Source organism: Colossoma macropomum, unplaced genomic scaffold (assembly GCF_904425465.1).
Source record: "Colossoma macropomum unplaced genomic scaffold, Colossoma_macropomum, whole genome shotgun sequence".
Lineage (NCBI taxonomy): Eukaryota > Metazoa > Chordata > Actinopteri > Characiformes > Serrasalmidae > Colossoma > Colossoma macropomum.
Window position 1 is genome coordinate 8,257,400 of NW_023494789.1, and position 22,279 is coordinate 8,279,678.

At 39.6% G+C, this 22,279-nt stretch overlaps 1 protein-coding gene across 3 annotated transcripts in view; it reads right to left on the reverse strand.

Annotated features, from left to right (window-relative positions):
* Positions 1–5,738: 5,738 nt before the first annotated feature.
* The window catches only part of kalrnb (kalirin RhoGEF kinase b), a 134,743-nt gene continuing 118,202 nt past the window's right edge, over positions 5,739–22,279 (reverse strand). For all 3 annotated transcript variants that reach the window (XM_036569987.1, XM_036569988.1, XM_036569989.1), the window contains 13 exons: positions 21,274–21,387; positions 19,418–19,524; positions 19,137–19,203; positions 18,392–18,495; positions 16,615–16,684; positions 16,453–16,539; positions 16,261–16,353; positions 15,137–15,187; positions 14,936–15,013; positions 13,619–13,804; positions 12,288–12,459; positions 10,978–11,150; positions 5,739–7,210 (listed from right to left, as the gene is read on the reverse strand). In XM_036569987.1, coding sequence (XP_036425880.1) covers positions 6,992–7,210; positions 10,978–11,150; positions 12,288–12,459; positions 13,619–13,804; positions 14,936–15,013; positions 15,137–15,187; positions 16,261–16,353; positions 16,453–16,539; positions 16,615–16,684; positions 18,392–18,495; positions 19,137–19,203; positions 19,418–19,524; positions 21,274–21,387 — 1,521 coding nt within the window. In that variant the 3' untranslated portion in view covers positions 5,739–6,991. The remainder of the gene's footprint in view (positions 7,211–10,977; positions 11,151–12,287; positions 12,460–13,618; positions 13,805–14,935; positions 15,014–15,136; positions 15,188–16,260; positions 16,354–16,452; positions 16,540–16,614; positions 16,685–18,391; positions 18,496–19,136; positions 19,204–19,417; positions 19,525–21,273; positions 21,388–22,279) is intronic.

Here is a 22,279-nt window from a genome sequence, read left to right on the forward strand (position 1 = left end):
ACGTTCAGTGATTCAGTTTTTTTAAGGAGAAGTAATGTTTATGTTGGGCTGTTTTAGGTTCATTTGTACAAGGACTTTTTATGTTGAAGAGCCTGGATATGGGTGGGGTGGTGGGTTTTGCATAGTAGAGCAAAAGGCTGTGGTTTTAGCTGTTAAAGGTGGAGAGGCTGTGGCATACTGTGTACTATGTACTGTACTATATACTGCCTAATGCATACTGAATACTGCATGCTACTCTATCAGTATATGACAGAAACAGTGTGATGTACTACAGGAAAGGGGCGTGACTAGCCTGCCGAAAAGTCAAAGTCATCTGCCCAGGACTTTCCTTTAATTGTGGAAACTAGAAGGATGTATTTCACTAAAAAAGTAAAGAAAACGTACCTGTATATTTCCTTTTTATCTACAGCAAACGGGTTTTGGGCAGCAGTATGTTAACCTTACTGCAGCTGAGAAGTACCACTCCTTAATGTCTCCAGGGTTCCTTAAACACTGGAGGGCGTTCCTGAGCAAAATGAATGGATTTACCAGTTATATTTTAAGAGCTTTTAAACTCGAGTTATAGGAGTTTAAAACTGTGCCTTATATACGTTCATGATGTCAGTGAGCGTGAACAGCCAATGAGCTGCTCCGCTCGACGACCAGTCAGCACTCAGTAGCAGTAATGCTGGTGTCCTGCTGCCCAAAACCCGTTTGCTGTAGAAAAAAGGAAACATACAGGTAGGTTTTCTTTGCTTTTTTAGTGACATCCATCCTTCTACTTTATACAATTAAAGGAAAGTCCTAGTGTGGTTTCAGTGTTGCAGTGAGTGCAGCAGTATTTGGTCTCATTTCTTTCTTTTTGCTTTTTTTTTGTATATCTCTGGGTGTGTTCTGAAAGATTTTGCTGGAGCAGAAAGTCGTCTGGGAATTTTTCAGATCTGAAGCAAGAGTGGAGCTTGATTTTCTCCTCTTTGTCAAAGATGAAAGCTTTAAGTGCTGTTCATCTGATAGGGACAGTTTTGATGGGTCTTGGCAGGGGGGTTGTTAGGAGTCCCATTTTCTCAGTGTTTTAATCATATTTTGAAAACTCCATCTTTCCTTCTATTATATCATGTCTAATTTCTTCAGAAATATTTCTTTGTTCTTAATGGTCATTTTGACAGGAAATTCAATAAATGTAGGGTGATTTGCACTGTACTTATTTAAAAACTAAAAATACAATTAAAAACACATAGGTGGCTCAACATTAAGCTCTATGAGTGAGTGCCATTAGTAGGTTTTATTTTTTGGTTACTGCGTAATTCTATATGTGTTAATTCATAGTTTGCAGTCTCCATTATAGTTCTAAAATTGTACATAAAAAAGGGAATAAATTATTTCTATGAGTAAATTGTGTTCAAAATAACTGGAACTGTAAATGCACGTGTTCAGGTGTACGTGTGCTCTGGCACATCGTTCAAGTGCAAGGTAGCATTTGAATTTAGCTCAAAAATGTACCATTGTGCTTTAATCTCTTTCTGTGTAGAGAATATATTTTTGATTTTACTCTATTGGATATTACAGGCTACAGAAATGTGTGCTAGATCATTTATTATGTATTATAGGAATATGTTTCTTTAGAAATGCAGCAATTGCAGTACTTTCTATGCTTTGTAACACTTTCCTGTACACTGCATATAAAAGCAATTACACATTGGTATCTGTATGGACATTGTCATTGAATGTAAGCAACTTGAAAAAAAAAAATAAAGATGTCTAATTTTTTAAAAAGAGAATAAGCTTTTATTATTCTAAGAATGCCTTAATGTCATCATAGTATATTTTTGTTTCATTTCTTTGTCCGTCCACATTTTGGCCTATTCCAGGCTTCATTGAGGAGCCTCTTGGAAAATTCATTACTGTTTTGCTGACTGACAGTTCCACTAGGGGGCAGCAGTGGCACAGTGGAAATAGATTTTGCAAAGCGAAGATCCTATAAGGTGAACCCAGAGGGCGCATGGCTATTCAAGTTAACTGGGCAAAAAGTGACACAGTTACTGTCTGCTTAGTTTTGGTTCTCCAGAAGGATCCATCTGCAGAGCCGCAGAGCTTCAGCCCCCACACTTTCAGCTCCCCTGCGCCTCAGTTTAGGCACTGCAGCCGCAAACGGCCCCCTATTCCCTGTGTAGCGCACTACTGCTGCCCCCTAGTGGGACAAACTGTGTTAACACTGAAAAAAAAGGTTAGTGGACTTTTCAAGGGGCTCCTCGATGCGGCCTAAAATAATGACTCCGGCACCCAAACAATGCATTATATGTTTAACAAAGGGCCATTTGAGATTCTACCACATACTGCCTTTTCAAAAACAGACAAATTAATGGGTTAAGCTGTTATATTTTTAAGAGCTTTTGAACGGGAGTTTAAGACGCCGCCTCATGTACATTCATAACAATTGAGCGCGAACAGCCAATGAGCTGCTCCGTATACCAACCAATCAGCACTCAGCAACAGTAGTAATAGCGTCCTGCTGCCTAGTAAATGGGTTTTAGCAGTACTGTTACTGAGTGCTGATTGGTTGGTGTTATTGCTACGGAGTGCTGATTGGTTGGTGTTATGGCTACTGAGTGCTGATTGGTTGGCGGCTGATCAGCTCATTGACTGAGCGCACTCACTGACCTCATATACGTGTATGAGATGCAATTATAAAGTCTTATAATTGGAGTTCAAAAGCGCTCATGCAAAGATTTTTGCCAATCCGATTACAGATTCAGACTGAGGTGTTTATATGCTCACTCTACTCAACAGTCTGATGGAAAATCTTCGTTTACATGCTCGCTAGCTACAAGTAATCCGATGCAAAATGACGCGCATGACACGCATCACGTGAGGTCCAGTCCGCGTGAGATGAGTTTCCAGTTGGCGCGCTTGTGTTTTAATTGCTTAAAAATGAGGTCAGACTCAGGAAAAAGTGCTTCACATGTGCTTATAAAGGAAGCGGCGAGAGGAAGACGTCGTGTTCTGAGACTCATAAGCTGGTCGTCCGTCCCACCGCCGTCTTTTAATGATCAGAGCATAAACTTCGTCTCCTCTGCAGACCAGTTTCTGCTCCGCCATGCTGAGCGGTATAAACTTTCGCCATGACGCGACGCACATGCGCAGAACATACTTATACGTTCCGATTAGAATGTAATCGGATTCAGGCGTTTACATGGCTATTATTCTTCCATTTAACGGATTATTTAGAGGTTTACCCACCTCGTTCAATCGGATAGAAACTGTATTCCGAATGGCCTCAGTCGGACTATTCCGATTGAGGTGTTTACATGGACGTGTTCTATTCCGATTGAGCTATTAGTCGGATTATTAACGGATTATCAGGCTGTATGTAAACGTGGCTAATCGGACTAGACTATTCCGATTGAGGTGTTTACATGGACGTGTTCTATTCCGATTGAGCTATTAGTCGGATTATTAGCGGATTATCAGGCTGTATGTAAACGTGGCTACTGTCATCCTAAAGGGGTAAAATAGATCTTGTCTCCTCTCTAAAAGCTTGAATGCACTCAGGTGTGCATGAAGGCAGAATTAGGGTCAGAGTCCTGATCCACACAGCTTGTACATTCCAGTTGGTGACTGAATTCCATGAATGAATCCCACTGAAAATCTATTTAGGAAAATCAGATGATTTTTACTGTATTTTACCTTCAGTAATACAAAGCATCCCTGTGCGACTCCGTGGAGCTCATTTCACCTGCAGTCCATGTAAACCCGCTCTGTGAACAAGGTCGGAGAGCGGAAAAGAAAATAGGCCATTTCTTTGCTTTCTGCCGTTCCTGATGACACTTCTGAATATTTCATGGTTTTGTGTGTTGAAATCAGGCAAACAGAACAAACACTTGCCGATGCAGGTGGAACATTCGCGCAACGTTCCGCTCCATTTGCCAGCACTTCACACAGCAGGAGGGAAGAGCAGAGACTCCAAACTGGAACAAACGGAGATTCAGCACTTCAGCTCTTCATTACTGACTGATACCGCATTACAGGGGACCTCCGTCCATTTTTCAGAATTTATGCACAGGATGTCCCAAAAAATTTGACATAATTTGAGATGTGAATATCTGAGTGTGGCATGCGCCCGCCCCCTGGGCCCCGAAGATGACGGCCGCGAGAGCCGGCAGGAAGGCGGGGCCCGAACACCCATGGCTCCGCCGCCTGGGCCCCGCCCCCTGTTACGCAGCGAGGCCGCTCCATTACACCCCACCTTCGACCCGGGCGGCTGAGCTGCCAGCTGGGGGCGGTGACAAGGAGGCGGAGCAGCGAGCTCTCGTTCCCTCTCGGCTCAGGTGCTTTTAAAGGAACTGAGAGGGAACGGAGCGAGGGAGAGAGGGACGAGCAGCAGCAAAAGACTGAGGAAGAGCTGAAAAGCTTAGAAGAAGGATTGAGTAAAAAGACTGACTGAAGCCACTGAAAAGTGGCCAGCGTACCTTTGGTTAAGGTTTAGAGTTTGTTTGTTTTGTGTGGTTAAATAAATATGGCTGCTGCAACCCTAAACCCTGCCTCCAGCGTCCTCCTTGAGCCCGGGGTAGCACATGCTGTACTACACTGAGTAACTACATGTCCTGGCATACGAAGTTAAATAGGCTTCATGTTGAACAAAACAAGATTTATTTATCAAAATTCGAACAAGAAATTCAGAGGGATGCAGATTTCATAATCGATGTTTTGTAATATCTTCCGATACTGGTGGTCGTCCAGACCCCTCTGTCCTGCACAAACAGCCTTCCTCTTTGAAGTTTTTGTGCCATGTCCAAATCTGCTTTCCAGTTGGTGCAGTTTTATTGAAGTTTCTCAAAAATGTTGCTGCACACTCTTGTCTGACTGTGTTCGAGCATATTCTAACACACAAAATGCCTTTTCATTTCTAGTGAACTCCATACAACCTGAAAAAACATTCAAATTAAACCTGGTTAGTTTTTACACATTATGTTAAAATTTGAGATCATTTGAGGGAGAATTGGCTCTGTTATTAGACTACGGAATGATGTCAATTTTTTTGGGACACCCTGTATAGTTAAATGGTCATGATGTGACATAGTAGGCCAATGTTCTAGATTTCTAGAGAACCTGCTGAGTCTAAATTTGTTCACAGTGGTGGTGATAGGAACCGGACGTCTGAAGAGTCTAATGCCTCTAAGAGCTCCTGCACGACGTTATTACATGAAATGGTCATGAATACACGGTCTGATTTCTGAGACATTGCTTTATGATAGTGTTGAGAAGGTTTTGGCCTAAAACATTTTTAACTTCCATTCATGGCGGAGGGTTACATGCAGGGCATTGCATGGCAAAGTAGTCCCAAAAGAAAACTTCAGATTTTACCACCATCAACATCACATATAAAACTCAGAAGACATGTAGGTTCACTGGTGGTTTTGGACAGTAAATAAAGTGGCTATATTTGTGTTGTAGACATTGAGACCCCTGGTTTCTATCAGCACCACTGTAAGGAAATCTAAGTCAGTAGGTTTCTCTACAGTGAACCTTTTCACATCAAACCACTCTGAATGACATTTAAACATCTCAACGACTGAATTATGCAAAACTTTGGAACAATCAAGGGAATTTCCATTTAACTACAGTAGATTAAATATATGTGTCCTGGACTAGACGTTTCGGTTTCTGAAGGAACATTATTTTAGCAACATTGTTGTGGAACCTGCAGTGTTTTATAGCACTACAATCACTCCAAATCCTAAGAAAACAAGCTAAACATCCAAGATGAAAAATTGCCAGCTTTATTATGAACCACATTCCAGAGATTAACAAGTGAAATACCTGCTGGATTTTCTTTTTTTTTTTTATGTACACACATAGTTCTGCAGGAGGATGCTGCAACCATGAGTCCACCTGAAACTGCTAGAGCAGATACTGACAATTATAAAGATCTTCCATTGACAACACCAACTTTAATTAACTAATTTCAGTAAACATTTTGGCCTGATATGATCTGGATGACTCTTAACTAAATCTGTTACTAACTCCGAAGATGTCGAAATGTAAAAATAACTGTCAGATTGAGGAGGCAGTGTGGACTACCGTAATTTCTCTGATCCTTTAGGGCAAACAGCTAAGACTTTCCTCTGGTAATGTTTCTATCATGGCAATGTCAAAAATATTATGTACAAATTTAAAATGATACAGAATAATACATTTAAAATTCTTAGTTACATTAAAGGTACAATGATGAGCATTGTGACTATTGTGATATTGCACAACTTGGCGTCTTTGCGATACATCTGTTTCTGGAAAGTGCAGAATGTTTTTTTCTTCTACAGGAAACTGAATCTGTAAATTAAAAAAAAATAAACTAGAACAAAACAAAAAAAAATGCCACATCTGATTTCTGTAAATCATAAAGAAGACAACTTTAAAAAAGCCTTTCAAAAAATAATCTCAACACAAGAAAATATAGTACACAGTGTGCAAATGACTTGGCATAGACGGCTGAGAAAGAGAGAGAGAGAATTCTCTCCGGAGAGAAACGTCCATTCCAGAGCAATGGAGGATGGCGATGAAAAACAGTAGAACACTAACATTCAAAAGCATCCACACTTAATGCACTAACAATTTCACCTTGAGTTCCTCTCTATACAACACAATCTTTATTATTATCATCATCATCATCATCATTATTATTATTAATAGCATATTTAATTATTTTCCTTTTTTGTGTTTTGTTTTTAACCACATCCACAGCAGGAAGTGATGTCACATCCAAGTCTGACTTAGCGTGCATCTCCAGTTCAAAGCTGCAGTGCGATAGGAGGCGGGACCAGGCAGATGTCCATTTTTTGTTCAGCCAATAAGAACTCAAGAGGAGGTGGACTGGCATGTTTCGAATGCCTTCTTGGCAAAGAGTCCACTGTGGTGAAACTGAAAGGTGAATGCTGATTGGTTGAGTAGTGACTGGAGGTTTTTATTCCCCGGGGTGGAGGAGAAGGGGGAGGGGGGGGGGGGGTGGGGCGTGGCTTTACCGGGTTGAGGAAAGCACGTGTCCCGGCACCCAGCCTTCTGCAGCAGGCGATTGGCTGTTGGCGGGTCGGTACACCAGGCACATGTTCTGCTGATTGGACGCCAGGATTTGCACCTTCTCTCCCACCACCACGCATATCTCATCCTCCTTCACCGCGTTGTAATCCTGCGTCACCAGTACTGAAGACAGGCCGTTACACTCTGCCTCGTCCAGCTCCTAAAGTCAAAACACAAACATGGCTTAAACAAAACTGTATTTGCTTGAATGTCCAGCCAGCCAACACGAAAGACAGCTGCTTAATTCACCACTGCAGATGTGCAAACATGTTTTGCTTCTTTTCACTGGAGCTCTGCGGCTAACATAACTAACGTAATGGAAGTTTAACTACCAATTGCCATTGTGTTAACTGCATCTTTAAATCATCACATAAATTGCCTAAAAATAATGTTGTGTTGTGACAAACAATAATAGCAGCTTTGCTAAGGCCTAAATTTTCTCTGTACTTTTGTCCATTTTTATAGGTAAAAGTAGTAGCATCATATCATACAGCGTTAATCACTAACCCTACTCTACGAATGGTGAAGCAGCATAAAATGGTCTGAAATAAACATCAAGTTTAGTCAACTAGTTTTGATGTGACAGTTGGGTTACTGGATTTAACTAGCAGGTACAAAAGATTAACAGTTGGTATTTTTAAAATCAGGACTGGCTATTCATGGTAAAATATATGTATCCAATCACCAGTACTAGTGCAAAAATCATTGGACCTAGGTGATCTAAATATGCATGATTATGTCATTGTGTATGTTTTTGAACTGACTGGTAAAAAAGATTAACTGATGTTGTCTATAAAGGCAAAACAGTCCATTCTCAGCCAAAAACAAATTGTATCCAACCACCCATACTGTTACCAAAATGATTGGACCTATGTGATCTAAACTTTCATGATCTCACACACCCACACACACATACACACACACACACACACATTTTCTAAGCTGCTAATCCTTCTGGGTCATGGGGGGAGTATACAGGTATGGACAGGTATAATAATGCACACTGCATCCTTAAGTCATCACACAACTGTTTTTACTACTACAGTCAGTAGTAAAAACAGTAGTATGAGCTATGTACGCTTGAATTCCTTCGTACTTTTATACTCTAATTTTATAGATAACAGTAAGCCACATAAGCAGGTCTATTAAACCCTTGTGTGGTGTTGGGGTCTGAGATTTTCAGTGTTTACCAAAAGAAAAAATGTGATTTATTATTATTATTATTATTATTATTGTTATTTATTATTATTTTCAAGAACATATAAAGTAACACATTTTCAGTGCCTTCACACTGTTTTACTCCGCAGGGAATAACAGTGTGGAGGTGCTGTGTCCCTTCACTCTGTTCTCCTCCTACATGGCCTGCTGTTAGTGGGCGTGTGTGTCTGTGTATGTGTGTGTGTGTGTGTGTGTGTGTGTGTGTGTGTGTGTGTATGCGCGTGTGTGAGAGGGTGGACAACATGGACAGGCTGCTGACTGGCTACAGCTGCTAAAGGAGAACCCTACACTGGACACTTGTGATATTTTAAACATCTGGTATTTTTATATAAATTGTTCTGGCTGTATTGATTTAAAAACAATAATGCGGTTGGTCCACCAGACCACTGAGTAACAAACTCATCAACACCACACAAGGGTTAAGATTACTTAACGACTTGACATGGTTTCAGGCAAGCATTTAGTGTGTAGGATGGAGTTTGCGTAATGCTAACTGGTGTCATACCAGCTTCCATTGCTTGTTACCTACATTACCCTTGCAGCTTTAGTGCAAAACTAAATAAGCACTTCTCAGACTCCACGCGTGTCCTGGCTGGTGAACTACATTAAGGGAAAAGTGAACATTTTGTCAAACTACCACTTTAAACATAACTGTATTTACTTAAAAACTCAGCAGCCAAGCAACACAAAGTCAGTCCAGCACACTGCTCTAATCACCTCAGTGTTCAAGTGACCTTAACCTAACACAACCAACACACTAAGGCTACCATAAACAATGAGCATCTATGTACATATATAAATATATAGTTCATAGCTGAACTTCTTCGCATGACTAACCAGGACAGGGGCTCACATGAGTCAGTGTGCACCTATCCCTCTTTCCTCGCCTGGGCCAACCTTGACCTGCCTCTCACTCGCTGAATAAATAGCCGGGGTGAAAAAGCTGAGCTTTGAGACATTTAAAAATAAAATGTAGCAAAGCAGCTCCTCGAGTCTGGCTCTTGGTGACAGGCTGATTTATTGAGGCCCCAGAAACCAGGATATGCCAAGGCCAAGATGCATTATCATGAGAGAGAAAGAGAGAGAGAGAGGAGAGAGAGAGAGACTACAGAAAGCAGAGAGATGAGGAGAACAGAGGGAGAGAGGTAAACTAGGCCACTTGCTCCACTAAGAATAACTCTTCATTTTTTTCTCATGAAAGACAGTGTGTGTCTGATCTCTGCAATGAGGCTCACCTGAAAACAGACTAACACTAGACTTAAACTTACGGCAAAGTTAACCTTAAACCTACGATTGGCAGAGCATAAAAGTAATAACACTAAAATAAATACCTAGTTAGTTGGTTTCAATGAGGTAGCTGGGTTACTGAATTGTAGGTAGGCCAGGTGTCGGCAACCCTAAATGTTAAGAAGAGCCATTTTGTCCTTTCAACAAAAAACACTTTGGGAGCCACAATGTTTTATGTCCATTTTACCATCTTCACCGTAAATATTTCTCAGTATGTGCCAATGTAAAGTAGAACAGTTTCTTGTAAAATGTCTCTAAACGTTCGATTTTTTACGAGGCTGAAGTCGTCTTCTCATTCTCCAGTTTCTTTTTCAGCTTCAAGTTTTCTGTTCCACCTTAAACGGTGCCTAAGGTGCCAGAATGCAACTGCAGCTGCATTTAAGGTGGAAACTGGAAAATTTGAACAAGAAGCTGGCGAATAAGAAGCTGACTTCAGCTTTGTGACTTTTTAGTGTTTCTCATTGCAGATTAAACATATTAGGAAACCAGCTGGAGTGATTATAAACACAAATAAATCTGTTCTTCTACAAACCATCGATCATCGATCGTTTGTTCTAAATCTTTCTCTTTGCCTTTCGTTAGCTACTAGCTAGGTGAGACTGTGGTGTGTGTTGCTATGGTGACCAGCAGTCTGCGTGACAACCTTCAGAGTTAAAGGGTGAATTAGCATTTCTACATTAACTCCAGCGTTTAAGACCATTTATGGTTAAAACTGTGTTAGAATGATCAGCAGAGCTTTATTTATCTTTATCTAAAAATCTGATTTTGCTGCGGAGCCGCAACAGGGCAGTACAAGAACCACAGGTTGCTGACCTCTGTGGTAGGCACAAAAGATGAACAGATTCATTGTTTTAAAGCAGGATGGGCTATTCTTAGTAAAAACAAACTGTATCCAATCACCCGTATGAAATACTAGTAGGAAAATTATTGGATGTTGGTGATATAAACTTGCTTATGTATGATTATGTAATTGTGTGGGAGCCTTGTAGCCCTGGGAGGCTTGTTTTAGTTTGGCTTTCTGTCATCAAGTTTTTTGTGTACTAATATCATTGTCCAACAAAACTGCATTCAGTTGGTACAATAAACATGATTCTGTGACGTCTGCTTCTGCTTGTCTTTGTGGAACACATTAGTCTACTGAGCTTTCAAATATACAAACATACTTTGAAATCTGCATTCAAAATGGAATCTACATGACGAGACTGGTCTAGATGAGTGACTGAGCTTCTGTTGGGGACAGATTTGAGATTGCCTGGGCTGGTCTGGACACATGTTGAGCTGAAACAGTCTTTGGCTTCAGGTACATTCTCAAAACAGGTGTTCTTGACAAAATAGGGATAAGAAACTATTTTGTTATTATATCATTTTGGCCAGAGCACAGTTTAGTACTGCATGTCTGTATGACTGTATGACTGCGCTGACCTCTTCCTGCTGCTTGGCGGGTTTGTGGGCGGGGCTTCCGTTGGCAGCAGAAGCGGGTTTGAGGGGGGTGGAGGGGTGTGAGGATGAGGAACGGCTGCTGCTGGACGCCTGGCGGCTGAGAGAGTGAGAGCTTCCAGACTCCTTCTTCTGATACTCTTGTGGGTTCTGCAGAGCTGTAAATGATGAAACAGACATAGAAAACTATATATTTACAAGCATCACACAAAACTAACAAACCGCTTCTCCGTTCATTCTAGGGATTTGTGGGCAGATACCAATGCTGATACATAAACATTTACAAAATGTAGAAACTGGGAATAGATCCACCTGAATTAGCATTTTGGAGAAATATAACATTTATTTCTGTAGGGTTGCAAATACTGTAGGGATGCAACAATGCCTTTTTTTAGAATGAGTAAAAGTACGAGTAGATGTTTTTACATACATGCTGACGCAGATACTGATACCATACTGAGTAACCCACTTATTTCAAAGTAGTTGTTAGTGTAAATGAGAGCAATGTACCTTAGTAGTTAGATCATTTCAGCTGATTTTAAATTAAGTGCATTATGCTGCATTAGTATTTTGGATTGAGTAGTGCTGCAGTGAAGAAGAGTGGGTTTTGGTACATATCAGAAAAGAGCTTCTGTACAGCTGTAAGAAAAGTATGTTTCATAGTTTTGATCCCCTCTCCTCGTCTGTCTCTTTCAACAACCGTCTCTGTAGGCTGATGCATCTGAGGAGCTCACTTTTTGGGTTTTATGTCTTGTTGGAGTCTTTTCGGCTGGTTGAGCTATGGCTCGATGTCCTCTAAAGCCAGGCACACACTGTGCGATTTCAGAAATCTTGTTCTTCGATGCCTCCCACAGAATGTTTGAATAGACCACCATGTACGGAAAAAGCCTACATTTATATGCTCACACTGTTTGAAAATGCTCAGTCCTACTGACCCGCTATGTGAAATGCAACCTCTGCTGAAAGCTCTATCCATAAACAATGATCAATAAAGCTGTTTCATTCAAAACAACATGCAGGTATCAGGTGGTATCGGATGTTGGCATCAGTGCATTTTTTAACAAGCACAAGTAAATGAGCACAGTAGCACGTCGAAACCTGATACCAGTATTGGTATCGATGTATCTCTAAAATGCAGTCCAGATAATAAAATGCACATATTTTAGCACAGCAGCTCAGCGCCATCTAAAGGTTCTACTCCTCTGGAGTACAATAAGTACATCATCAAATATCAGCTTGAAACATTGAGCAAATCTAAACATCTGTCCGCTGCTGAGTTTGCCGCAATCTCCTACCTGTGAGGAAGTTGCTCTGCAAGTCCAGCAGCTCTCGTATGCTGTGGACCCACTCCATCTTGATGTCTATGTTAGCAGCCTGTAGTGTTAGCCTCTCAGACGAACCGCGGCACGCCAATACAAACTTGCATGGGTCACTGTCCACATGCTCTTCCATGCTCAGATAGCTCACCTGCGCAAGCAAAGACATGAACACAGCACTTCAGAGACGAGTCAAAGAATGTTGAAATGAAGGGTGTTTAAAAAAAAGCGCGGTGATGCTTCAGTCTGAACGCAGCAGTTGAACTAGATCAGTTTTGGGACGTTGGAATTGATTTTAACCAATTATAATGCTATTCGATTCAAAGCTTCTTTTTTTACCAAATAAAAAATATCTTGAAGTGTCTTCAGATGGAGAAATTCCTTTAAGAACTTACAACTCTTTGTTGTCAATACACAACTACTGCTCTTTCAGTCACAAGCTGTGTCCCAATTCAGGGGCTGAGTCCTTTGGAAGCTGCGTTTTAAGGCAGATTGCTTCACAGCGGCACGACTAGACTGTCCCATTTCGAAGCCTCCTTCATATGCGGCCGAGAAATTTGTCCTGCTTCTCCATGGCAACGAAGGATCCACTCGTCAAAGTACTGACTTTGAACTGAGGCGAGTAGCTAACGATACAAATGTTAAAAAACAACGCCATCTCATCAGCAGCCCCCGGCGAAGCATCTCCAGCTCTAATAAATAAAAAAATAAAACAAAAATCAAAGTTTCTGGCTTCGTCTTTAAGGAACTTAAAAAGAACCTGGCAGAAGTGGCCTTTGTTGCAATGGTAAGGGCAGGAACAGCGATGCCGGATTCAAACAGGAAATCTGCCGCAGAGCAGACCGTCTATTTCAGTTCAGTTCAGCCTTCGTGGGTCTAAGCTGCCTTCGAAAGACATGCCATCATAGACCATGTCCTTTGAAGGATGCAGCCCCTGAACTGGACACACTCACAGTGTATTTTTGTGTATTAATGTACTGTGTATTCACGTGTATATTATGTATGTAAGGGTGTATTAAGTACATATGCATATTATGTACTTTTAAAAATGATTCAGAATGATTCCACATTAACTTGGAAATAATAAATCGGGGTGCAATTTGAGATTTTATGATGCACTGAATCATTTTCTAAACAATCCCAATTAAACTGAACCAATGTGAGGTCACAGATTTACAGCCCTAAATGAAACCACACAAATAAAATCGATTATACTAGCACAGTTTTGTACAGGGGCAGTCGGTGGGACTCCACAGTCAGAAAAAGAAAGGAGTGGTCAGTAATTAACCCTCTAGATTGGCGCTCTGTACCTTGATGCTCTTCTTGAACTGGTATCCAGGCGTTGAGGATCCTTTGCGAAGAAGCTCACTGAAGATGACGATCTGTTCGAAGAGGAAAACCCTGCGCTCTTTACTGCGGGAGAGAACGCCCGAATCCTGCTCAGTCACGAAGAACGTGTCTTGCTGAAGCAGCTTCCCCTGAGCCGTCAGTTTACCCTGCACACAGGAATCAACACCACTGGGTCAGTTATGTACCATCTGTATGTCATTCTATTCGACAGAGATAAAAAGTTTAAGTGTTTAACTTCTAAACTACGCCATTCTTAACAAAGTACCCGTTTTACTAAACTATCCTGTTTAGTCCTTATAAACAGGCCTGATCACAACTATTGAAGCTGATAATGATCATTTTCTACAGTTATTGGTTTTAATAATCACACTGTATCAGAAGAAGCAGACTGAAATAAATGCTTTTTCTTCAGCTGGATTAGGACAAGTTAATGTGCATATAGTAAACAGCCTATCATTCAAGTCAGTGCAACCTAGTATTAGCTACAAAGTAAATATAGCTAGGAACTAGAGGTAGCCAGGCTTCTACTTTCATAGTTCCATAAACTGAAAAAGGGCAATAAAACTTGATCAAAATTCTTCATATGAAAATTCACCATCAGCGAAAAATTTATTATAGGCCTACTTAGAAGTCACAAGCATCACCAGTGATGATAAAACCATGTTGAAACTTTTTATTAACTGTTTCTTCACATCTAGCTCATTGAAAAAGTGGAGAAATTCTATTGAAAGCGTTAAACTTTCAACCAATAACACATTTGTGCTTGAATGTGAAAAAGGAGATCTTCTATTATTACTTGAATTTGAATTTAACAAAAAACTCATTGTGCTTACAATCTTGTTTTGTGGAAACAGGGTTCGGTAGATGTTTTTACAAACTGAAACCAACACTAAGTCTTTGTTTTGACCCCAAAACAAACAAAAAAGTCAGAAGTGTTGATACAGCATTTAATTTTAATTATAGGGAATTTAAATGTAATTTATTACATTTCTACCCATGTAGTCTAATTAATCATTATGTAATGCAAAAAAAATTCACAGCAAAACAACAATAACTCTTACACTTCTAAGACACAAAACTCTACAGAAGTAGGAGTACTGATCTAGAATCATGCCAAGCATTTGCAAGTTCCAGTGTTCACAGAAGTTGATCCTAGTCCAGAACTCCGAACAGCCCTGATCTGTTCTGAACTGCTCTCTCCAGCGATGTGTGTGTGGGTTGGTGCTGTGAGGACGGTTAGTGCGGTAAGTAAAGCTCAGTGGAAGGTGAAAACTCACCTCATACCCCTGCAGCCTGCCCAGGTTCATCATATCGTTGCAGCGCTTGGGCACCAGGAACATCAGGTCAACTGCTTTCTGTGGGCAGGTGGGGGAGTGGGAGAGAAGCAGAGATGGATACTTATGTAACACTTTTAAAAGTGGTCTAAGAAAGCTGCTAAACTGTACACACACAAATAAAAACAATATGAAGTCTCTTACCTCTATCTCCTGACAGTCCAGGCCTGCCTTAGAACTGTATTTCAAAAAGTCCTAAAAGAAACAAGTCATATATTGTACAGATCAAGGCTGCAATATTATGATGCTACATGGCAAAAATGATATTTTGGCAAGAGAAAACATGTCTACCATATGGTGTCATAAGATTATTTAATGTCATTCAATGGGTGTCATGATGCACATGTTTTTTGGTTTAATGCGAGTTTCAATTTTGAGATTAAGATTTAATGCGATTTTCAAATCTTGTATGTAATGTCTTGATTCTACATAGCTCTGATTATACTAACCAGATTGATTTCACTCATAAAAATACAATTTTTACTTGAAATATTACAAAGTACCATGTCCAAATAAATGAAACATTTATAAACAGTGCAATTGATCCACAAACAATACAAAACTAGATAGGATGCCCACTTTTAATCAGTGACAGTGGGTTTCCACTAAGAGAAACCCTCCGAAGAGACCAAGGGGTGCATATGAGCAATATAGCTTTAAAATTCCGATATATTGTTCGTAACATTTCTTTCTTGATATTTCAATACACACTTACCTATTCCTATACATTTGCACCTATTTTAAGTAGTTTTATCAGGTGAAATGATCTTAATGCGTTGGCAGACTGCTTGTTTCATTAAATACTGCTTGAAGGAAGCAACATTATCTGCCACTGCCCAGATAATTTTACTTGATATGATCACTTCATGTAAGAAAAGTCTAGAAACAAGTTGAGTAATCTTGTAATGTTTTAACAGCAATGGATGTTGGAACAAATTGGAATAAAAAGTCAAAATGTGCACTTAAAACATTAAAATGTAAAAAAAATAATGTATAATATAAAAAAAAGTGGAAAAGTAGATTCAAAATCTTAAACGTTCCTACAAAAAAGTCTGCATTACAGATCTCAAACCTGCTGATACAGAAAGTGAATGAAATATAAATGTAACTACAGATGGAATTATGTACTTACATCTGAAAGTCTAAAGCATACAAATGAGAAATATTAGATGTATCTCCCACCCTAAAAAGTTTTCACTTGCCAAGGTATCATTTCTCGCAGCATGTTACAGCACACTCTGATTTTCTATTCTATTTCTAGCTGTTACCTTGAGTAGTAGCTGATATTTGGTGATGCGCTGAATGGGTTTAATCAGATAGTCGCTGATGGACATCCTGGAGTTGATCTCCTGCTTTATTTCCTGTTTAAGCACATGAGGAAGACAGTGGTCATAAAACCACGTTAAATCACTCAGCAAGGGGGAATAACTGTGTTCCTTTTCTAACTGTGTAGTGCTCACCTCAAAGTATGTGTCGTATTCCGCCACTATGAACTCTGAGCGAGGTTTGTTCTGACAGTAAACCACGTACATGTGCAGTCGCCTCTCCTGCAGTTAAAAAGGACTCGTGATGATCACGTCGGACACAGACACATATAAACCATTTCTTTATACTGAACTCACATGCTTGATGAAAAGCTCGGCCAGTTTGTCATGGTCCTGCAAGCATTTCTCCAGTTCAACCATGAAGAACCTTTAAAAGACCCAAAGAAAACATTTAAATAATGCCATGGAAATATCCAGCCTACATTCAAGCACAACAGGGATACAGTTCCATATGAGCATTACACGAGTATCGTCTTTCCACAGGTGAGACTGTATACAGTGCAGAATCTGTTATCAACCAGGAAACTTCCTAACATTTGCATTTGTGTTTGCCTGATGCAAAACAACACGTCACAGACATACAAAGTATCACGCAATCTAAACTATCATTGTTAAAAAAAGGCTTTCAAAATAGTAAATGTGATTATTTACATTTACCATTTTTAAATGCCCTTTTAAAATGAACGATACTTTGGATTGTGTGACATTTTGTATGTCTTGATAATTTGTAATAAAAAGTGATTATTAGTTATTACGCTAAACCACATGAAAACTGCCTAAGAAGCTAGATCTGAATTCCTTAAAGAAATTTTCACATCTTCCAGATTTATCAGTGTTATTGTTTAACATGATCCAGTCTTTTCAACACAAATCATTTTGAATTTTTCATATATAACTGCACAGAATCATTAGGAAGCATCTAAAATATCTGCTTTCAGTTTGAACATTTTGCTTATGAGATGATTTCTATGAATACCAGGACGTCAGCTGCAGGTAAATACAGTAGAAATTTGCATAGGTCAGTCTTGATAGACTTTCTACATGTAATGAACATTATACACTGGGCATTAGGACAGTACTGTATACAGACTGTCTGTTATGGACCTTGCGTTAGTGTTTTAAAAATGTATATTTAATCTGAGGTTTGTGCTTAAAGTTGTTGATAAGCTTCACATACAAGCAGACTTAACATGTATAGTATTACAGCGCTATTCATTTCTTCAAATAATACACTGATGTCCTATACACAGTATATTAATAACATTTTGATTATCTTAAACAGAACATTTAAGTATTATTGTTGCTTAAAAAGCTTTAAATGTCAAGACAACTTAGTATAACTAGGTCTGGGTCTACACTACACGATTTTAAGCCCGATTTGCCCCTTGCGAAAAATTTTCACCATCATTTTCCGGGTTGGGAGCTCGATCGGAAGCAACTGACAGCACAGATGATCTGGCTTGATATTTATGACTCAAAATGTTCACGAGTTCTGTAGTGTGAGATGGTCAGAGATTAACTCAGTGAGTGGTTTAAACAACAGCCAATCAGAGAGCTAGAGGAGCGGAGAAAAAGACGTGCATGAACAGCAGAACAGAGGAGCTGCGTGTAAAACGCAGGCAAATAAGAGCTGTTATCATGTTTATAATGTGTGGATCCAGACATCAGGTGACTCTCTTTACGATTTGCAAGTCACCTGCCAGTTTGTAGTGAAATATTTCTCCAGCTCTCACTGTAATATCTGCGTTTCTCAACCCCATATTAATCCTCAGTGGGCATATTAAAGTAATAACAGATCCGGTCCAGTAAATTTAGCTTTATTTGTGCGTTGATCTCTGAGAAGATCTGGGAAATTTGTGATGCTCTCCGGTTTAGAAATCTGTGAAGATGTCGTGTAATGAACGTCCAGCCTGAGTCTGAAAGACTTTTTTTCATTGTTGACTGATTAGTATGAAATATTATGACAAATAATATATACCATTCTGGTTTCAGGTAATCAGATTTAGGTGATGATATAAGATTTGATGACCACTTGATGGACATTGTAGTGAGACGACACCAAAACATGACTCACTCTTTGTGCCAGTCGTAGATTTGATGAATGTTCCCAAAAACAATCTTATCTTTTCCCGTCATGTCTTCTGGAACACCTTTCTCCGTAACTCTTCTCATAAAACCCTTTAACAAAACAAAAAACACATAACGTTCAGCCAAATTTGTATGTCTAAATATAAAACAATATTGCAAATGTTCAGGCAATTTTTATTTATATAAGGTAAAACAGGTGAAAGATATTACAACAAGTTATAATGACTCCAATACAAGCATCTCCTCTGGCTTACTACATATTTATAGAAGTCATTTAAGAAATAGTCAATCAGCCTATTAGTCAATCAGCCAAAATTCAAGTTTGCTTCTTTAGTTTTGTATAAAAGTAAATAAAATGAAAAAAAAAATCAAGCTTCAACATGGATGGTACTCATGTCTTAAGCTGTAAGAAGTGCTTTAGTTCATTTTTACGGATAAAATGATCTCTTACAGTGTTAGGAACCACAAAAGCAAGTCTATCTGAGATTAATGATTAACTCAGTAGAGTCTGAGGCAACTGTGTGATGATACAGGCATGACGTTTGCATGATGATAACTGGTTTACTTAAGTCTTGTAGCTCCAGGGCTAAACTAAGGAAGCAAACTCTGAACACCAAATATGTCTGGACGATCGACCACTTTGAGAGGAAATGGAAAATTTGATCTTTTGCTGACCTTTTTCTTTAATAGTGTTTACAGAGTCTCCACCAGCCTCAGTATTTCAAACTCACCTCTACCACTATTCCCAGGTCTTTTACATAGTCCTTCTCCGTCTGCACCATCTCATTCAGCACAAACCTGAAAGGAGATGAGAATCAGAGAGAATTAGACTTCTCTCACTCACTCACACACACACACACACACACACGCATACACACACACACACACACACACACACAAACACACACACATACACACACACACACAAACACACATACATGTAAACCTGCACATTTTAGTGCAGATGCCCACCTTAAACACATGTACACACACATTTCAGGCGGTCTCTTACATTCGTCCTCTCATGGCTTTGTTCTTCTTCTCAGTTTCTGGGTCTCGGGGTGTTTGATCAGATGCTGTCACACTGCCAAACGCTGGGAAAGAGCCAGGCTCAGGAGTCTGGAGGAAAGACAGACGAGAGAAAAAAAGGACGAGAGAGAGAGAGAGAGAGAGAGAGAGAGGGTTAACACAGGGCATGAAATTCAGGAACCAATAGGGACAGTAATGAAGAACAAAAACAACAAAAAAGTTAAAAAGAAAGAGAGAGAACAAGATAGATAATAAAACTAAACTAGACGCTGAAACAACAGATGAGAAAGTAATGTAGGTAGTTAATTTCTCTTTTTTTGACGTAGTGGTCACCATTTAACGCCAGAAACAGACAACTAAGGCTGAGGCCAAACTGGATCCCTATTTACATTTTAGGGCACTGGACATTTTTCTCACACACACACACACACACACACATTTTCTAAGCCGCTTAGCCATCTGGGTTGTGGGGGTGGGGCTGGAGCCTATCCCAGCGTTCAATGGGCGAAAGGCAGTAATTAAATGTGTAGTCTGGTCACGTTTTACTTTTTTTGTCTGCTGCATTTTTCAAAACATTGTTTCCATGTTTTAGGGCCGATGTGTCAAACACACGGCACAATCCTATCCGGCACGCAGAAGTATTTTAATTTTCTATTAATATTGTGCTGCACTACAGTCCTCAGCATGCACTGCAGCGTAATGTGCTCCGACTCTCCTATCCCAACAGCTGTCTATGGGACAGCAGTTACACCTCAATTCTGCACAGCTCCACACCAGTCATATCACCAAAATGCATTTCAGCTGCAGTTCAACCAGCATTAACACTTAAAGTCAGCTCAGCAGCTCAGAAATTGAGCCCAAGCATTAATGAACCTGTAGCAAAGAAAGGATGCCAGGCATAGTTAAAGCAAACAGGTAGGTTTAAAATATTGAGCTCCTGGGGACGTTTAAATTTAGAACATTTCAAGTATTCATGTAATATTTCAAGGTCTACTACAAGTGTCTGTATTTTACCATTGAGGTTTTTGCATATTTTGAATGAACAATGGCCAGTTTGGGTTACAGCACAACATTAATTAAAAATGAAATAAAAACATTTTTTTTCTGGCCCACAGATTTGTTGAGATTTTTTAATATGGCCCCTTCAGTGGTTGAGTCTGACAACCCTGTTTTAGGGCTATTAATAAGAAGCCAACTTCCTCTTAACCAACTTATGTTGACTTAACCTCTAAAATAATACTTAGCGTTTTTTGTTTCTTATTTAAAGATCTTTTTTTAAAGATCTTTTTGAGTTCATTTAAAGTGAAGTTGAATGATTTAGATTTATCATCAGTTTCATTTTTAAATAAATGAAAACTTTCTTCAAAAAATATTATGATTTTATGTGTGTACAACTGTTCAAAGCTGTGTTTGCTGGTCATGTACTGGCCAGCGTTTTTGGGTTCTGCTCAAAATTAGCTAAAATTGACACTACTGAAACAGTCACTACTGAAACATTTGGTAAAGTTTTGAAAATGCTATTTTATTGGCAGTGACAAAGTGGAATGTTCCATCATTTGTTTTAATAAAATAAACATAACTAAGAAGTTGGGTCATTCAATGTAAAAGGATTTTACCCTTAAGTCCAAGTCAGTTAAAAGTCTGAACCAAATAAATAACAAACAATAAGCTGTTATTTGTTACAAATATAAGACACACAATGTTGCGCTATAGCCTTCGGCCTTCAGCCTTATGTCTATGACTGTAACACACCAGTGCCAGTATCTCATGTTAATCACTCGCTCTTGTGTATCACTGTGTAAGTATCTGTCTATCAAGACCTTCACTGCAGTGCTATACCTTCTCCTCCTGAGCCGAGGGATTATTCATGATCTCCATTGGAGGAGGCAGAGGTGTGTGTGGCTCGTCTTCTGCTTCTTCCTCTCCTCCACTGTTTGCTCCTCTTCTTGTTCTCTACAGAGGGAGAGATCGAGGGGGGAGAAAGGGACACACAGACAGAGAGAGAAAGGCAGAGGGAGGGGGAGAACAGTAGTTGTTCAAAGGAACCCTGACTGTGAAGCAGATGAAACTCTGACAGCCAACTGAGAGCTTATCTATCATTTATGAAGTCTAATACAAGAACAGTAGTTCATAAATGATGCAGTCGCGCCAAGCGCCAGTCTAACATTTACATAATGTGGTTTCCGCTTCACTCATTGTATACTGTTTCCTTCTGCAGCTACAGTGGTGCATTCTACAGTAGCTAACATTCAACACGACATATTATAGGTTAACGCTGAATGAATGTCTTCCTTTGTCTTTTTTTTAAAAGTGAGTTCTTTCATAGTAATTCCTATGAAAGAACTCTTAAGGAATTACTCTAACCAGTAATACTGACCGTCTGCCAAACAGGACTATTTAGACCCACTTCATAACACTTCAAAATAACACAGCTGACTGGATCAAAGGCTTGGAGAACAGACCTTCTACTAACTAACTTTTAAAGAGGCTATGATGCTGATTGTGGTTCAATATTCCCCAACTCTGATCTTTACTTTAGTCTTTAAAGGAGTGATTTAGTGAAAAATCATACGTACACAATTTTCCACTAATCCCACATGTAGTCAATCAGACACGTTTGGGGTACAAAATGAGCCTCTTTAGCTCAGCACTAAAGCTGCAAGGCTAGCACTGCTAACAAACACTATAAGTCAATAGTCACCCAAATCTTTTTTTCAATAAATGCAGTCTCAAAGCTTCTCTCAACCAAAATGCTTCAATAAGGTTGCACAGACTTATCTACATGGTTTAGAACACAGCCTAACTTGCAGTGAACTATAAAAAATGAACAAAACCACATTGTGTG